The sequence below is a fragment of the Hydra vulgaris genome, chromosome 03, assembly GCF_038396675.1.
Source record: "Hydra vulgaris chromosome 03, alternate assembly HydraT2T_AEP".
Taxonomy (NCBI): Eukaryota; Metazoa; Cnidaria; class Hydrozoa; order Anthoathecata; family Hydridae; genus Hydra; species Hydra vulgaris.
The window spans coordinates 10,188,713-10,207,255 of record NC_088922.1 but is presented as its reverse complement, the minus strand read 5'-3'; the positions used below and the strand labels follow the sequence as shown (position 1 = coordinate 10,207,255).

Below are 18,543 nucleotides of genomic sequence, written 5' to 3'. Positions count from 1 at the left end.
TTTAATACTCCATACAAAAAAAAATCACATTGCTGATAACAATCCTGGATCCTAATCAGGGCAGTAGCAAAGAGAATTTTTATATGCAAGCAACCACTATTAGAGTTGGAAGTTGGAAAAAAAGAAGATTGTAGTGCAAGATAATGATTGACAGACCACTTAAAAGATTGCAAAATAATTAATCAGGAAAGCAATATGAAGGAAGTGGGTTCCAAAGAACTAGTGTTAGAGGAAAAAAACTAGACAAATAAGAGTATTTGGAACACTTAGGAACAGTCACAGAAAAAGGATACGACTTGATTGAATGACAAGTAAAATGAGAATGAATTTTAGTAGATGGCACAAAAGACGCTAGCTCTTTAGAGCAGTGCCTATTATAGCATTTGTAGAAAAGGGAAAGAGAAGCAACATTACGACAATGTGATAATGGTTGGCGCAAGAGCAGGTCCAACTATCTTTACAATGCGTTTTGCACCTTGTCTAAAAGAGAAAGGGCATCATTAGAAGATCTGCCCCAGATGTAGCAACAGTATTCCATACAAGGCAAGATTTCGGAAGACCGGAGAGGTAGGGAGGGGAGGAGAGAAAGAGGTTTTGCCAACTATGAGCCAAAAAAAAAAAAAAAGTCCTTATAAGCTGACTTTTGCTGATGCCGACTAAAAATCCAAATTTGCTAACTCCAGCATTCAAATTTGCTGAATAATATTTTTAATAAAATTTTCTTAGTGGGTTAGATACCCCCCCCCCCCTAAATATGACCCTGATCTTGATATCCTGATAATATCCCTAATTTATAAATCTTAAATTAGAGATTATCTATTATACACAGAAACCTTTTTTTTTCACACTTTAAATTATACTTGTTTTTTATACAAAATAATATAATTTAACACAAAATTTCAAGTCAAAAATCTGTTTGAATATTAAAAATTAGCCACAAAAAAATATATATATGTATCACTGAAAAATCAACCTTAAATCAACATTTCTACATTCCACACAAGTTTTCTTATTGAATTTAACTTTTTTGTAAATAGAATTTTTTTTTGTGAACTGTGAATCAAAACAACTTTTTATTTGTGTTGATGTCAGCATGATGTCAATATTTCCACAATTCAAAATTTTAAGGTTTTATAAAATTTTTGTTTGGCTGTTTTGTGTCAGCAATCACTGAAATGGTTATTGACAAAATATTCACCTTCTAACTAAACAAATTGAAGCACTACAATAACAAAATATTGGCATAATTAAAAAACATTTTTGACTTTAATAACTACAATTACATATGATATTTTTATCAAAAATATCATATGTAACTGTTAAGAATTTAATATATTTTTATCAAAGAATTTATATCTAAAAATATTTTCTTACCTCTTTATCTATAAAATGACTTCTGTCTTTTTCTTGTTCAGGATTTAGTAACAAAACTTTAACTTCTAAAAAATATTCCAATAATATTTTCACTGATGATGATTTTGAAAATCATCAGTATCATCATTATCATCAGGTGAATGAGGAGTAAAATTTTTGTAATTGTTTATACTTTTACTTAAAATCATGACATTCTTGTTTAGCAGTTTTAAAGCAACGTAAATAAAAGTATTATTAGCTTAAACAATGAAATAAATAATAACAAAAAAAGGTTTTGTCTAATGATTTTTATCCAAATTATGTTCTAAATACTTTTGGAAAACTATTAAGAATATTAATAACTAAGAAGTAAGTCTAACATGCAACCTTTCATATATGGGTTCATTATTACCTATCCTATTTGCAAAAAACTTTTTTCTTTATTTCTATTCTTGAACTTTAAAACCCTTCTCTTTCAGTCATCAGCAGAGAAACAGGTAAATCCATTGTTAGATATCTAAATTACTTCAGTATTTTTTTGCTCAAGTTCTTTTTCACTTTAACACTTCAACAACTTGTGGTCCTGACAACATTTCTGTCAGTCTTACAAGTCTAATCTTGTTTTCCTAACTGTTGGAAAAAAGTGTTCCTACTTTTAAAAAATCTGGTTACTACTTTTTAAACAATTGTCTTTATCATTCTTCTTACTTTTATTAAAAAGATTTTGGACATTAATTCACTTTGTACATTTTATTCAAGTTTAAAATTAAAATCATTAAATCATTCTTTTTCTATTATATTTTTATTTTAATTTCTATTTCTATTTTTCTCTTTTAGTATTAAAGCGGTTCTTGATGATCAACAGTTTTCTTCATTTCCAGTAACATTTGGGATACTAAAAGATTCCATCTTCTTTCCTACATTGTTTCTTTTATATATACTTTTCTCATATATAAATATATATTTTTAGCTATCTTACCTCTCCAGTGGGTTTACTTGGTGATGATACTCTAGACTTGATATAAGTCATCGCTTTATGATTGCCTTGAAAAACCAGTCAAGTTTAAGTTGTCATAAAGTCATATATCTTTTTCTCTTTCAACAATACTAAAATGAACACTGCTCAAGTAAAAAATCATCTCTTGTTTTTTCTACTTGAGCACAAATTTGTATAACTCATTATTTAGCCAAGTCATACTTTTATTGTAATTATTTATTCATACTCAAAATTTTTTATTCATATAGTTTAGTGTTTCAAACATCAATTTTTCAGAATTTTCTCCTATCTTCATGTTGTCCTGGACCTCATCTATATGTGTATATATTATTTTATAAACATCAATAAATACGAATTTCTCTCGATACTTTTACCATGGAAAATAAAGAAAATTCAAAAATATCTTTTTTGGACATAACTATATGTAAGTCGAACAGTTCAACAATTACAACAGTTTTTTATAAAAAAAACCTTTACTGGATTATACACCAACTTTTACAGCTTTACTTCATTTTCATATAAAATAAGTTTTATGAAATGTTTAATTGATAGAACTTTCAAAATTAGCAACACTATCCTAGGTCTCTGTTATGATATTAACAATCTTTTCAAAATTTTCAAACATAATATGTACCCATCTTGGCTAATAGAAAAAATCCACAACTCTTACTCAAATAAGGATAATTACGTTGTTCTATTACCCTCTGAAGGCGTTACAAACTCTCATTATTTCAAACTCCCTTATATTGGTCAAATTTCTGTGCTAATGAAGCGAAGACTGCACGGTCACCATAAAATTAGTATTCACTTCGTTAAGTGTCTTACTTTTTTTCATCTGAAGATCACCTCCTGTAGATTTTAAACCATTCCTCCTTTACAAATTTGTTTGTGCAGGATGTAAATCCTGTTATATTGGCAAAACTTCTCGCCACTTAAAGACACGAATGATTGAACACTACAGAAGGGATATAAACTCTCTTATTCATAAGCATCTTCACTCAAAAGAAAAATGTTTTACAAATTATAATGATGAATGCTTTTCGATTATGGATTGTGCCAATAACAAAATTGAATTAGAAATTAAAGAAAGTATTCATATAGGAAGGGAAAAACCTGATATGAATAAACAAGTAAATCATGTTTAAAAATGAGTCTTACCATTTAATATGATTTACTGGTTCTTTTGTTATATTTGACATTTGTTAAAATAATTTTTTAACAATTCTTTTTATATATGTAGGAAGTTTGTTACCAATTTTATGGTTTTTATTATGTTTATTTTTACAACTATATCCTATACCATTTTTAACAAATATATTCTAACTGATTGGACTGTGAAACATTACTGAAATGTTGCATTACAGTCTACTTATGAAAAAAACTCCTTTAGAAATAAAATATAAGCGTGTCTTGGATCCACAACTTTGAGAATTAAAATTACTGTATAATCGTATAATGTAAATACACGTGGTTTAATGCTATGTTCCATTACTCGACATCTTGTTACATTTTATTTAAAATTGCATTTAATGCAATTGCACAAAAATTTAGAAATTCAAGCAGTTGTTGAAGGAGAAATAGTCAGAGTGTAGTAGGCAACACATAACAGCAAATTGTTTCAGTGATTTGCTACTTGTTATGGCTCAAGAAGTCAGATTTAGAGTTAATTTTTGGTAATTCTGCTTGAGATTTGTGACACTGCAAAATCATTCCATGTCGTGATTTGAGTTTGAAAACTTTCATAGTTGTTGCTGAGATGTCTTTAATAGCACGTTCAACTGCCTGAAAATGGCATGGAATACCACTCAAGACATCAACATGGAACTGGAAATGTTCAAGATCATTATTAGAAATAGATGATAAAAGCAGTGGTTGTGTTGCGATAGCAACAGACCAGTCGATCATCTTTATAAATGACGAAGCTTCCAGATCAAGCTTGATGCTTGATTTATCAGACACGTATCTTGCTACTTTGTGATTAGCTCATGCATCAATTATTTTGTCACACGAAAACTGACAAATTGATACATTTTCATCTGTAACTCCTCCAAGAAGAATCCTGTTCTCAGGATGAGCAAAATAACAGTTATCTTGCAACACTGGTTCAAGAATTTTCCAGTCTTCTTTCCCTAGTTCACAGCAATGCTTCATAAGATAGAAAAAACATCTTGCTCCGTCAAAGTAGGAAGAATGACGCTTTATGTTGAACCACGATGGCGCATAAACATTTATGATGAATCTTGTAATTCTATGCAATGGTTTTGAAGGATTTTCCTTAGACATATACAAACGTAAAATACGATTGGCCTTTGTTAGCCACCTTGCATGGTTTAGATTTCCTGGCATAGCAGTCTGGTGGAGCAATATTTGATCACAAGCAGTGTATCCCTGGTGAACAGCTAAGCAAGCTTTTAGAAAGTATATCTGATCAGAGCTTAAATCTTTCTTAACATCAACACTTACATCCTCAACTTTACCAGGTATATGTTTAAAGTTCACAATAACTAAATCTTTTGGATCAAAATCTAGTGCAATGTCTATTTTAACTGTTGAAGTAGCTGTTGAATGTCCACCATCCAGAACAGAAAAATATTTTCTAAAAGGTACTTCATTTGCATGTAACAAGCAGACCAACCAATGCAATATTTTCCCAAGACCTTCTTCTAATTAAGTCTTCTAATTAAATCTTCTAATTAAAAAGTATCTGATGATTTGATGTTGTTGATGCTCAATAATATCTCTTGTGCAATATCAAAAGCTTTACTACTTTGTGGCGTGACATGATTGACATATTTGTTTTGCGGAAATGACACTATCACATAATGTTCTTCTTTGAAATTTTGTCGGACGCCACTTGTTTTAACAAGAAGTGATATCCTGCTCCCCATCAAATCCAATGTAAAGTACTTGGACTTCAGCAGCATGCTTTTTAACTTCTTTTTTCCTCCACATATTTCTCTGACGATAAAGTTTTGCTGGATCAATAGCATTCTCTGGTGTAATAAAATCTAAATCTTTTAGTACGGCTTTTGCTATTAGACAAGCATTCCTGTTACTGTTATTTTACACCTATCAATGGCCTTACACAAATCAGGATATTGTTTAGTGTTGTAAACCTTGATCTCTTCATCACTTGACATCTCATTATCACTTGACATCACTTTATCATCTGACATCTCAATTGGCAAAAATTCTTTATCTGACTTTGACTGTTCATTATCACTGCAATGTTTCATTTGGATCAATTTCTTTATCAAACTTCAATTTTTTATTTGTAATCAGTAAATTGCATGTTTTACTTCCTCATTTTTCTCTCTTCTGCAGCTTAATTGTTTCTTCTTTGTCTACTTTCCCTATTACCATCTTCTGTACCGTTTTTTGATCTATCCAGAACTCCAATTCAAGTGCTGTAATTTTTTTGACAGTGGACATGAACAAGGTGACCTTTCTCGAACACCATTATCAAAACACTTACACAGACAAATATCGAATAGTTGGTCTAACATCTGTAAACTTGATTTAAATGTTGCAGAGGACTTCTTGCCATCAGAGTATTTACCAAGCTAATGTACTTTGTTAATTAGTCTCTTTATGCAAATAACTAAGTTGCTGACTGCAATGGTAGGAATACTTGCTTTGTTGTACAGTGCTTAAATTTCATTCGCTATGACTGTTGCTTTTTCAGTAACACATACGCATTGTTATTTTTTAATAAATAGTCATGCTTTGAAAACATCAGCAGAAGTCGGCACTTGATTTGTTTGGAATGGTCTAGGTTGACCAAGCATACCATGTTCAGTTTCACTTTGTGTTTTAACAGTAGCCATTTTTATTTTCAATTTTAACTAATTAAACTAAAACAAAAAAACAAACAATGTAATTTAAACGTAATATATACAAGTATATATCTTACATTAAGTGCAGGATCATGTTAATCGGAAGTCAACAAACAACACTAACAGCTTTTTGTCTTATATTTTGTAGGGTGCTCTAAACTTTTGCAAAGTTCTGTATACTATCAATATATTATTAACATGACTTATCAAAAAATCTAAATCTTAATGCTTTTATCCTGCAATTATACGACTGTTGTAAAATAGCATCATTTTGACCTGACATAGCAAAACTCAAGTTAAAGTTGGCAAAAAAAATCAAATTTTTATTACATTTCTTTTACATATCTTTAATAGAGACAACAAAATGCAACTTCATTTCCATGTTTCATAAAAAAAAAAAAAAAATTCAACCCACCCTAATATATATATATATACATTTATATATATATATATTTATACATATATATATTTATTTATATATATATTTATATATATATTTATTTGTATATATATTTATATATATATATTTATATATATTTATTTAAATAAATAAATATAAATAAATATATATATATACAAATATATTTATATATATATAAATATATTTATACATATAAATATATATATATATATATATATATATATATATATATATATATATATATATATATATATATATATATATATATATATATATATATATTAAATGCTACTAAAAATGGAAATAAGTTAATCAAGGCACAAACCGAATAAACAATTTTATCTAATGTTGTATGAGATTCTTTATCTTAAGTAAATCAACTAGTGTCAAGTCAAAGAGAACTTTGCATATTTTACAATTCCAGTCAGGGTTAGGGTTAGGGTAACCCTAACCCTAACCCTAACCCTGAAGGAAGTCTAAAAAATCTCATATCTAGTTGTTGTTTTTTCAGTTAATGAGCAAGTAAACACTACGCAGGGAGAAACCATTTTGACATATAATTTATAACACCTATCATGTAATATAATTGATATTTTATAAAGTTTTAAGTGCAGTAAAACACTCGCCTAAAAAATCTGAATGATATATTTATTATATCATTCAGATTTTTATTCTCTCATAATGACAACATTTCATCAGTCACATGACCCATGGGAACACTCTATCAACTTATTACTATGAAAATATATACTTATTATGATCAAAATTTGTATTGAAAAAAACTTACCATCAACACTACCTTCAGGATTTTTAAGGACAACACGCTGTACGTCCATATTTTCCCATATTATTAATGTTTCAACAGATCCCATTTCTAAAGCCTAAAAATAAATTTGTTGGAAAACACTTCAAAACTATTAGAAAAGTGCTAAATACTTCTTTTTAACTTAAAATGACCTAATTTAATTAACTAAAATGACTAAAAAACTTATCAAGATTTTGCAATAATTTATATAAAACAAGAACAAATCTAGTTGAAAAAACTTTAAATATGATTGATAACTATAAAAGGATTGTTTAACTAATATTCATTATTTTTATTTAACTGTTTCTTTTAGTGACACTTTGAAGAAGTTTAACATGGTTATGGAAGAATTGACAGTTTTTTAAAAAAAACCTTGTCAATTCTTCCACAAATCTACATTGACATCAGCATTATTCTTGATACACAACAATATCCGTTTAACTAACTTTTAACATATTTTAGGGTGCTATTTTTTAATTTTAGGGACATTTCTTTGATTTCAAGATCACATACTCACATACTATTGGCCAAACAAATGTGACTTTGCAAATTTGTTTATTTTGCGAAGTATTTTAAGTATCAATAATCCTTACATTTTATATAGAATTCATATCTGGCGAAATTCTAGGACATGGAAGAATGGAAACTTTATAGGCTGTCACAAACTTGGTCATATCACAAATGCTCTTTGGTTCATAACATTTTTTAGTTTTGTTACCAATTTGAATAAGTAACTCAACTTTTTTAAGTAGCAAAAAACAATAAGGAAATGTGTAACAAAATACTTGTTAAAATTATTTAATAAAATTAATTATTCAACTTTTTGTGTAAATTTTAACTACAATTCTATTGCTTTTCCGAACAGCAGCCAAATGTTGTCATTTGTGAACTGGAGAAAATTAAGAAAGTGATGTTACTTCTAGTTTGTTATATCAACCATAGAATTGACCTGGCAGTTAAAGATGTTTTTTCTGATTGAAAATTTATAGCAGATTATAAGTATATATTATATAATAGCAGATTATAAGTATATTATATATATATATATATATATATATATATATATATATATATATATATATATATATATATATATATATATATATATATATATATATATATATATATATATATATATATATATATATATATATAAGTATAAATAAGTAGATATTTTCACAATACATGAAAATAGATAATTTTAAAATACAGTTTTTATAAAATTTGCTTCAAGTCCCATCAATTATCATGACAAATTCCAGATCAAACTCAAGTGTAAAAGAAGTTTCAATATCATAACTAACATAGGATCTGATCAACAATGATCAATAAACCACAATATACCCAGTGATAGCAATATGACATTGGGAAACTCTGGCATGTACTGGCCCCTCTGGAGCCATGAGCAGGGCTTAACTTAGCGATTGAATATAAGACATTGTCTGGCTAAAACCTTAGATCGTCCGATCAATTTGTAATTGAACAGTAATTGGAGAAGTATTCATTGATTTCAAGTTGATAAACTTTAACTTAATGTAAACTGTTAAACAATCTTATAAAATTTGTTGCTAACAAATATATATATTACATATATATATATATTACATATATATATATATATATATTACATATATATATTACATATATATATATATATATTACATATATATATATATTACATATATATATATATATATTACATATATATATATATATATATATTACATATATATATATATATATATTACATATATATATATATATATATTACATATATATATATATATATATATATATATATATATATATATATATATATATATATATATATATATATATATATATATATATATTTATATATATATATTTATATATATATATATATATATATATATATATATATATATATATATATATATTTATATATATATATTTATATATATATATATATATATATTTATATATATATATATATATATATATATATATATATATTTATATATATTTATATACACATGTATATGTTCACCTTAAAAAGCATTATATGCGAAAATTGACATTTTAAATGTTTTTTAATATTATTTGCATTGTTAAATGATTTAAATTTATAATAATTTCTAACAATTAAGCTAAACTTATAACAACTTGTTAACTATTTGAAGATTTAAATAGTGAAACTTTTATTCTTATATTATATTTTCACAATTCAAAATATTTTGAACAGAGATACATATTTTTAAGAAAACATTTTCAATTAAAAAATATCATTATAAGAATGGGAATAACGCCCTTTTGAAATATATGGTATATGCATCTTCCTGCTTACTAGTTTAGTTAAAATGCAGCTGTGTCGATTCTCGAATCCATAAACATATTGGGATGCTTCCGACACAAGTTTTATCGCTTGCTCAACAAACTAGGAGTGAGATGGAAAGTTGGGGATTTCAAGTTTAACATTATTGTCAATCATATATTGGATTTTCTCAATTAAAAAATGTTGTGTTGTAGGGGGCTCCGTAACTTTTGTAATGCTGATGTCAACCAACTCATACCAATGATTAGCATTAAAATTGATTTCTGGAATTTTCTTCAAATTTACTTTCAAACTTTCGTTTCTTACTCTAAATATAAACCGAAGCCAATTACCACATTTAATGTATCATTTTATTTTTTATTTTTTTTTAGTTAACTATAAAAAAAAAATATACTTGCCTTAGAGCCAGTAGGATTTGAAAACCAAAGTTTTTATCTTGCTGTCATTTTCTTTTTAGCATGGCATAAAGAATATTTTCAGGTTTAAGGCACAATGCATTGTTTTCAATGTTTTTTTTAACAATAAGTTTAATATCATTAAAGGGGAGATTATTTATTCTAGTAATAGAAGAAAAAAAAAGGCGCGGGGATTTGTGAAACTTTGAAGATTTTTTTATTTTGAACCACGCTGGAGCATAAACCTATACAAAGAAATATATGTTTTTTTAAAGAAACAGTTGGTTGATTGTCTCTAGTATACAAACAGTTGGTTGATTGTCTCTAGTATACAAACAGGGTAGGCGAATAGCTAGTGTTAACCACCTTGCATAGTTAAGCAGTCCAATTTTATAGGCAGCTCATTTATCACAAACTTTATCGAAGCCTATTCCTTTGCAATATTCAAATTCTTTGATCGCAACTAAGGTCTATTAGTATTTCTTCTGGAATATATCCATCTACAACTGGGTTTTCAATATGTTCAAACAAAACTTGATTTCCATTCTGAATATTTTCAGCACATCTTTTGCCAAGTCAACCACTGAAACTTCTTAGTCCAGTTGTGTCACCATCAAGTTTTTTAAAAAGAGCTTGTAACCAAAGTTTATTTTGATGTAAGGCGCATCCAATTAGATGTAATTTTTTTTTTTTAAAACTCTTCTAATTTTACCACTAAGCCACTTATTGGTCCAGTATTATTAGCAGTATTTTCAAGAAGAACAGCTTGTATACTTTCCTTGTATACTGTTATGTTCTTGTAAAACACTGAACATTTTGGTAGCAAGAACTAAGCTTGTAGCATGAGTGACAGGAATCGTCCTATGAGTCAAATAATTTTTTATTATTTTACTTGATTTAGTTATCTGATCGAGCTAGCTATCAACCCCAAGACAAATTAACTGCTTTTTTTGTTCTGAGTCCACATCTTCACTAACAATTTTTACTTTTAACTTGACCCTATCTAATTTGCAGTTGTCAATCAAAATATTTTTTATATCAACATCATTTTTCAGGAGATTTTTAATGTCATGTAGTAAAGCATTTGTAAGGGCTGCACCTACATTTGACAAACACTGGTTTCGGACTATTTCCATTGCAAATCTTGGAAGTTCAACCAAGATGTATTTTCCAATAGGATTATTTATTGGTTTCCATTCACCTTCATCCTAAAAAAATTAATAAAATAAAATGCTTTCTGCTTCATCTACTACAAATATTTCATGTATTTATAAAATATTTACTTCTGTATTGGATAAACCACTTGTTTCTTCAATTAAGTTTATGTGTGGTATGACGGACTCATCTTTATCAACTAGCTTATGAGATATTTTTTGTAGTTCTTTATCAAGTCTTACAATCTTTTTGACAGATAACATATCAACAGAAGAAAGTTGACACTCACCTTTTGAACTAATTTTTTTCCTCTGATCACGAAGATAAGCTCTGTCTTCAAGAGGTACTTTATTACCTTGAGAGCAAAGGCATACAATATGTTCTTTGTTACGATTTTCTTTATTATATGAAACTTTTCTGCCACTACAGGGGAAACACATGTAATGAACAGGAACACACAGATATATAAAAAAGTTTGTCCAAGTCTGCATCAAGATTTCTTTTAGCACTTGCTTTTCCGTGCCTGTGATTAATATCCTTAACAAGTGTAAGATCTTTAACTTTCTTATTAATAGATTTGTCAGTTATAAGAGGTAAACTTGGGTTTACTGTAGCCCATATTGATTTTATATTATTGCTAACTTGCTAACTAATTCACATGGGTCACCACAATATTTTTTTTCACTTTTCATCCATGTAATTGTAGTCTTAACTTTCAGCATTTTTGTAGACTAATAGTATATATAAACTATATTCAAGTATAACACTTAAATTCATGAGCCACAACGTGACTTTTTAGTGGGGGCCAAAGCAACAAAAAATGCTAAAATATCAAAACTTACTATTAAAAACCTGCTTTGTAAAAAAAAAAAAAAAAATCATTTAAAAAAAAATTTAACTAATGTTTTTATTTAATTCCCCTTCCGGAATTGAATAAAAACATTAGTTCTTCTGACTAAATTAAGTAAAACCATTAGTTCCTTCGAAAAGTTTTATATTTTAATCTACTTCAAAATTCGCAAAACAAAACTTAGGTAATATTTAACAGGTAAAAAACATTACTCTAAATTTTTTTTTTTTTAGATTATTCACCTTCCCAAGGCCCGAGGGGGGCCATTACAGTCGAGGAGGCTACTCATTTTTTTTCTTCTTTTTTTGTGTGTTTTTTTTTAGTTGTTATTTGTGGTGCAACCCTCTCTCTCAACTCTTTAACTGCAAAATACGAACCTTGCCGAGCAAGGCCGCTGCGCGGAGAAACTAAGTTGAGCGCGGTACTTCCAGGGACGTGGTGGGAGTCGAACTCCGAACCTCTCGTACAAAGCGATCGCTCTTACCACTACACCACTACCACATATAATAATATACCAAATATAATAATCATAAGTATTTACCTTTAATATTAAACGATTTCTTAAAAGTCAGGCTTGGTCGGGAAAAGCGTGCGATCGCACTCTAATCTTGACCACGCATAAAATATTTATTTGTGACAACTTGGCCACAGCTCTTTAGATGTTTTGAGAACATTTCAAAAAATAATCAAGCGCAAAAAAGTTTAACTGGACCGATGAGAGACAATTACAAAAAATAAAGGCTGCCTGATTAAATTGTTATAAATTAAGTTTAGAATAATTAATAAACTTCGTCTTTTATAATGTTTAAATTATATTTGTCTTTTATAATGTTTAAATTAAATAATCTATTATAGAATAATAGATTGTCACACTCTTGTTATTGGATTATATAAATAAGTTGAATTTTTTTTTTTTTAAACATCTTCACTTCCAACAAGGCTGCAAGCAGCTACTAATTGAAGTTGGAAGTTACTGAAAGAGAAAAGATGAAGATTGTAGAGCAAGATAGTAGATTGCAGAGCAAGAATTTAATAAAAAGGCAGCATATAAGCTAATATATGTATATATTATACGCTGTATATATAAAACTTTTTAATAAAATATAGATCAAAATATGTTATTAAAAAGTTTATACGCTGCCATTTTTTAAAATCTTTTAAATATCTGTGTGTGTGTGGCTCCAACAATAAGTCAGCGTATTAAAATAAAATTTGTTTGATAATATATACTTATAACAATTTACACTAGAAATATCAATAAAAACTTATCAAAACTCAATTAATACAAATTAAAAGAAAAGATTCTTTGGAATATTCTGGACCTTTAATTCACTAAGTCAGCGTATTTTTTGAACCAATAGAATTTCTTTGTTCGTAGATTTGGCGGGTTTTTAATGTTTGCAAATATTCTTTATGCTATCCTTCTGCACCAAGATGTTTTGAGAACATTCATGTTTGAATATGTTTCCATGTTTGTCCGCATAACAATTATTTTTTTAAATACACGCTAAAAAATTAACTTCATAACTATAATGTTTACTAATCAAATGTTTTAATATTAGCTTTTTTAAAGCATTTAAAATCATTTAATTAGTAAAGATTAAATGGTCAAGATTAGAGTGTGATTGCACGCCTTTCTTGACCAAGCCTGTAAATTGCAATTTTATTTTTGAGCCAACTTTTAAATACATTATATTTAATTTTAAAACCAACTTTTAAATACAAACAAGAACTTTAAAATACAAAAAAGATATGCTAAATTTTAATTTAAATGCGTGTAAACAATGTAACGAAAATTTATTAGCTTCTTAAAACAATTACGCTTTTTAAAAAATTGTTTATTGATTACATTATAAAATCATTTATTGATTACATTATATATATATGTATATATATATATATATATATATATATATATATATATATATATATATATATATATATATGCGGTAGTGGTGTAGTGGTAGAGCGCTCGCTTCGTAAGCGAGAGGTTCCAAGTTCGATTCCCACCACGTCCCTGGTAGTACCGCGCTCAACTTGTTTCTCCGCGCAGCGGCCTTGTACGTCAAGGTACGTGTTTTGAATTTATACATTTGAGAGAGGGTTATAACCACAAGTAGCCTCCACATCTGTAGTGGCCTTCACGGCTTTGGGGAGGTTAATTATTTAAAAAAAAAAAAATATATATATATATATATATATATATATATATATATATATATATATATATATATATGTTTAAAAATTTAAAAATGTATTTTACAAAATAGAATGTTCAATGATCTTAAAAGAACAGAGCAATTATAAAGTAGTTGAAAATCACTTCACAAAATTTTTTTTTATTTTACACTGTGTTTCATCAGTAAAGACTCATCAGAAATGAATGATCAAAGTAATAAAACTTCAATTTATACCAAAAATTAAGTTACAGGAAGTCGCAAATGTCTTAGCTACTGTAAAATTTCACACATTTGAGGAATATGCTGACACTATAATGTATGACTATTATAAAAAGAACTCTTTAGAATTTATTACTTTTGCTTTTTAAAAAAATATTCTTTTCAAAGGAGGGGAGGGGGGGGAGGGGAGGGGGTAATGTAATTATTATTTGAGCTCACTTATTTTTATAGTTTTTTAGGAGAAACTTATTTTCGTCCCTGCATTTAGAAATCAATTCTGATTTTTTGTTTAATAAACATTCATGGTTAGCATGTGTAATAATTTCAAACTATTCTTGTAGCCATAGAATGCATTTTTTGGAAATATTGTTATATGCAGGTGCTGTTTTAAGGATGGATCAATTCAGTATAAAATCATCAATGTTTTTATTTTTTAATTTCCATATATATTTTGATAGCATGGTGTCTTTTGAATACTTTTTATTTTTAAAGGATTGCTTTTGATTGGCAAAACGTTTTTTCCATTCACCCTCTGTTATGCCAATATTTTGTTTATCAGGAACATTCTTAGAGGAAACAACACATTTATATATCACATTTTTGGATAACCAACTTCCACTCATTGGACAATCGTTTTTTTGTTTACAATTACAATTTTCTGTAGTTTTTTTCATTTGGGATTTCTTTTTTAACAAAGCATTATTATGACCTTTTATAATTCTTTCCATATTTTTTGTACAATTGTAGCTAACTTTAATTGTATTTCTATTAAAATTTTGATGTAATTTAGTAGAGGGTCGGAAATGCTTGTCGACCAATTTTAAAAACACTTTTCCTATGATAGTGGAAACATTTTTGCTATATGGGGGGTTGAACCAAATTACATTTCTAGTCCTATTTCGCTTTTTAGTATTCTTTTTTTCAGGGTCAAATTTTAGTTTAAAATTTTCAAAACCACATTTTTTAAGGGCATCTTCAAATATCTGTTTAGAGAAATTGTATACATTTTCATTAGAGGAGTTTTGGTTTAGCCTGTTATTAATTGAAATCGAGAGTTGTTTTAGAATTTAGGGTGGATGATTTAATATTAATATACAATAATTCATTTGGTTTTTTGAAAGGCTTAAATGAATTTTCAGAGAGGTTAAATGTGGCGTCAAGAAAGTTTACAATTTTTAAATTTATGTTTATTTCAATTTGAAAGCCAATATTTTTAAAAATGTTTATAATATCTTTTCTAATTTTATCGAGCTGTGGACTAGATTTTTTACGCATTACTATTAAACCATCATTGCAATAAAGGCCTAATATCATAAAGAACTAGAAAAAGGAATGGATCAAAGCTTTCGGAATATATAGGTTCTGGAACAGATTTTCTTGTATCGGAGTTATCAACACTAAGAGGTTTGTTTTTACAAGAATGAATAAAAACAAAAAAAATTATCCTATTAAATACTTTATAAACAATGTTTACTCAAAGTTGATGGGTAAATGGATCCACGCAAATGCTTTATTTTTATATCCTGCAACACATATTAAACATTATATTACTGCAAGATTGGCGGATGATTGGAATGCAATAGGGACTACTGTTACACATCAAACCGGATTAGCAGACTTAAAACAAAAAGCTACATAAAACTGGAGAAATAAGATTGAAGGAAGAAGTAAGATTTTTAAAATTAGTTATGTTTTAAATTAATTATCAGTTAATAAATAAAAGTTAATTAAACTCCTATGTAAAATTAATTTTGGTTATATTACAAATATCTGCCTATTTTGACTTAAAACTAACAAAATCTAATTAAATTCAAGTTTTTGACATATGACCATTTTTATTTTACTTATGTTAAGATATAACAGATAAAAATATATAATAAAACTACTTGTAATCAAAGTACTTTACCCAACATTATTTAATGAAAATTCAATTAATTTATCTATAGTTAAAAAAAAGCATCTGAAGAACTGCAACAAACATTAGAAGTCAGGAAGAAAGGTGTGAATTGGAATTTAGTGAAACAGAGGAACTATTTAGTAATGAATGTTACATAACAAACATCAATACTGAAATCAATCTATTTTGCTGACAAAATGAAGTTCAGAATCATTTACAAGGACAAAAGAATTATGAAACTATTTCCAACATAGCTCTAGCAAGTATGCGGTTTGGTACAGGCTTATGGGAAACAGCTGCAACTGTGACAGCAGCTTGAATAGATGCAGAAATAATTAAAGAAGACGATACCAAGTTAGTTATTGATCACAAAAAAGTCAAGCCATCTCAAGAAAAAATTATGCAGTTTCTTTCTTTAGAGTTTGACACTCGATGCAAGACTAGCATTATTGTGCTTTTTTTTTTGATAGCAATATTGATAATACAAAAGTTCAATTAATAGTTGAAGGTTCGAATAAATATTAGCCTGCTACATTAAAAGAGGAACATTACCCAGAATGTCAAGAGCCCAGTGGAAGATATCTTTTCCATTTCACACATGAAAAAGTTCAAAAACATACTGAATTGCTCAGAATATATATGAATTCTTTGAAAAATAATGGTACTGATAAAAGCTTAAAGGAAAATGAAAAATAACAGTAACGATAAAAAAAGAAAATTAATGGTAACGATAAAAACCGAAAATTATTGGTATTAATAAAAACTTATAGGCAATAGGTGGTGATACTACTAGTGTTAACACAGGGTGGTCAGGTGAAGCAATATATTGGCTGGAAGTGAAATTATAAAGAAAGCTAAACTTGCTGGTTTGCGCACTCAATACAAATGAACTTTCTCTGCATCATCTGATGACAACTCTTGATGGAGAGACTCTGACTAAAAACAAAAAATTATTAGGTCTTCATTCAAGTTAAATTTAAATACTTGTTCTTCAGGTCTGGGTTTAATAATAACCAATCATCAATAAACTATAGGTAGCATTTAAAATTTAATGTTTTGGCTTTTAGACTTAAATTTTTCTGCTTAAATTTAACATTCTGCTAAAATAGCATTAATGTAATAATCATCACTACTCTACTTATAAAAATATGAGTTTTTTTTAGCTCTCTTTAATTTATGTAGGACTTTGTAAAGTCCTACATAACGGACAGACTAAATGACAACCTCTACAAATAACAACTTATCTACATTAATGATAACCTATTACATAAACTTATTTAAAGCCTTATACTAAACATTTTTAAAATGGCACAAAAATTAAAAGAATACTTGCATAAAATATAATGTAATACTTTGGAAGTACACAATATTTACTTTATACATACAATAGTACAAAACTAAAAATAATTAGTTTTGAAAAAATTTAAAATATTTTGATTTGAAAAAACTAAATACTTTAATAGTATCTTCTACACCAAAACAAAATCTTCCAGTGTCTTGAGAAATTTCATCAAAGTACTTCCCAATAAGTTTTTTCTCTTGAATGAATTTAACATTTGACAAAACTTCTGCAGAAAGTTCAATTGCTTGATTGAACCCGTTTTCACCACCATAAGAAATATCTACTATTTTTAAAATTTTAGCTTGCAGTCGCTATAAAAAAAAGTTTTCAGTTCTTAGTTTGAAAAATACAGTAAAAAAACAAACAAAAACAAATATCAATTAAAAAATTACTTGGTCAAACATGTCTGATGTACTTAGCTCTGATTTAAAATCTGCAGAACCTGCCATTACAATTCCAGTAACATTTACCTAAAAATTAAATTATTTAAATCTGAAAATTACAAAATTTAATCAAATAACCTTTTACTACATTATAAATAACAATAATTCTTATGATTTTTATAAAAATAAGGAATAACTATTCTTGAAACATTAATTGACCATTAATTTAGCCTTTAAAATCATTATTAAATTAATCATAGAAAGGCCCACGTCAAAATCCTTTCAACTTTTTAACAAGTTACTGAAAACACTTTTATAAAAACAGTTTATTTGTATGTAGCCATTACATTTGCATCACAAGATTAAACTATTTTGCTAATATGGATTACATTTTTA

The 18,543-nt window shown here is 27.5% G+C and overlaps 1 protein-coding gene across 1 annotated transcript in view; it reads right to left on the bottom strand.

Annotated features, from left to right (window-relative positions):
• The window catches only part of LOC100200827 (eukaryotic peptide chain release factor subunit 1), a 39,582-nt gene that overhangs the window by 5,619 nt on the left and 15,420 nt on the right, over nt 1-18,543 (bottom strand). The window contains exons 7-10 of the mRNA XM_065792300.1: nt 18,157-18,234; nt 17,878-18,075; nt 7,395-7,488; nt 1,375-1,439 (exon numbers count right to left, since the gene is read on the bottom strand). Of these exons, the coding sequence (XP_065648372.1) occupies nt 1,375-1,439; nt 7,395-7,488; nt 17,878-18,075; nt 18,157-18,234 (435 nt within the window). The remainder of the gene's footprint in view (nt 1-1,374; nt 1,440-7,394; nt 7,489-17,877; nt 18,076-18,156; nt 18,235-18,543) is intronic.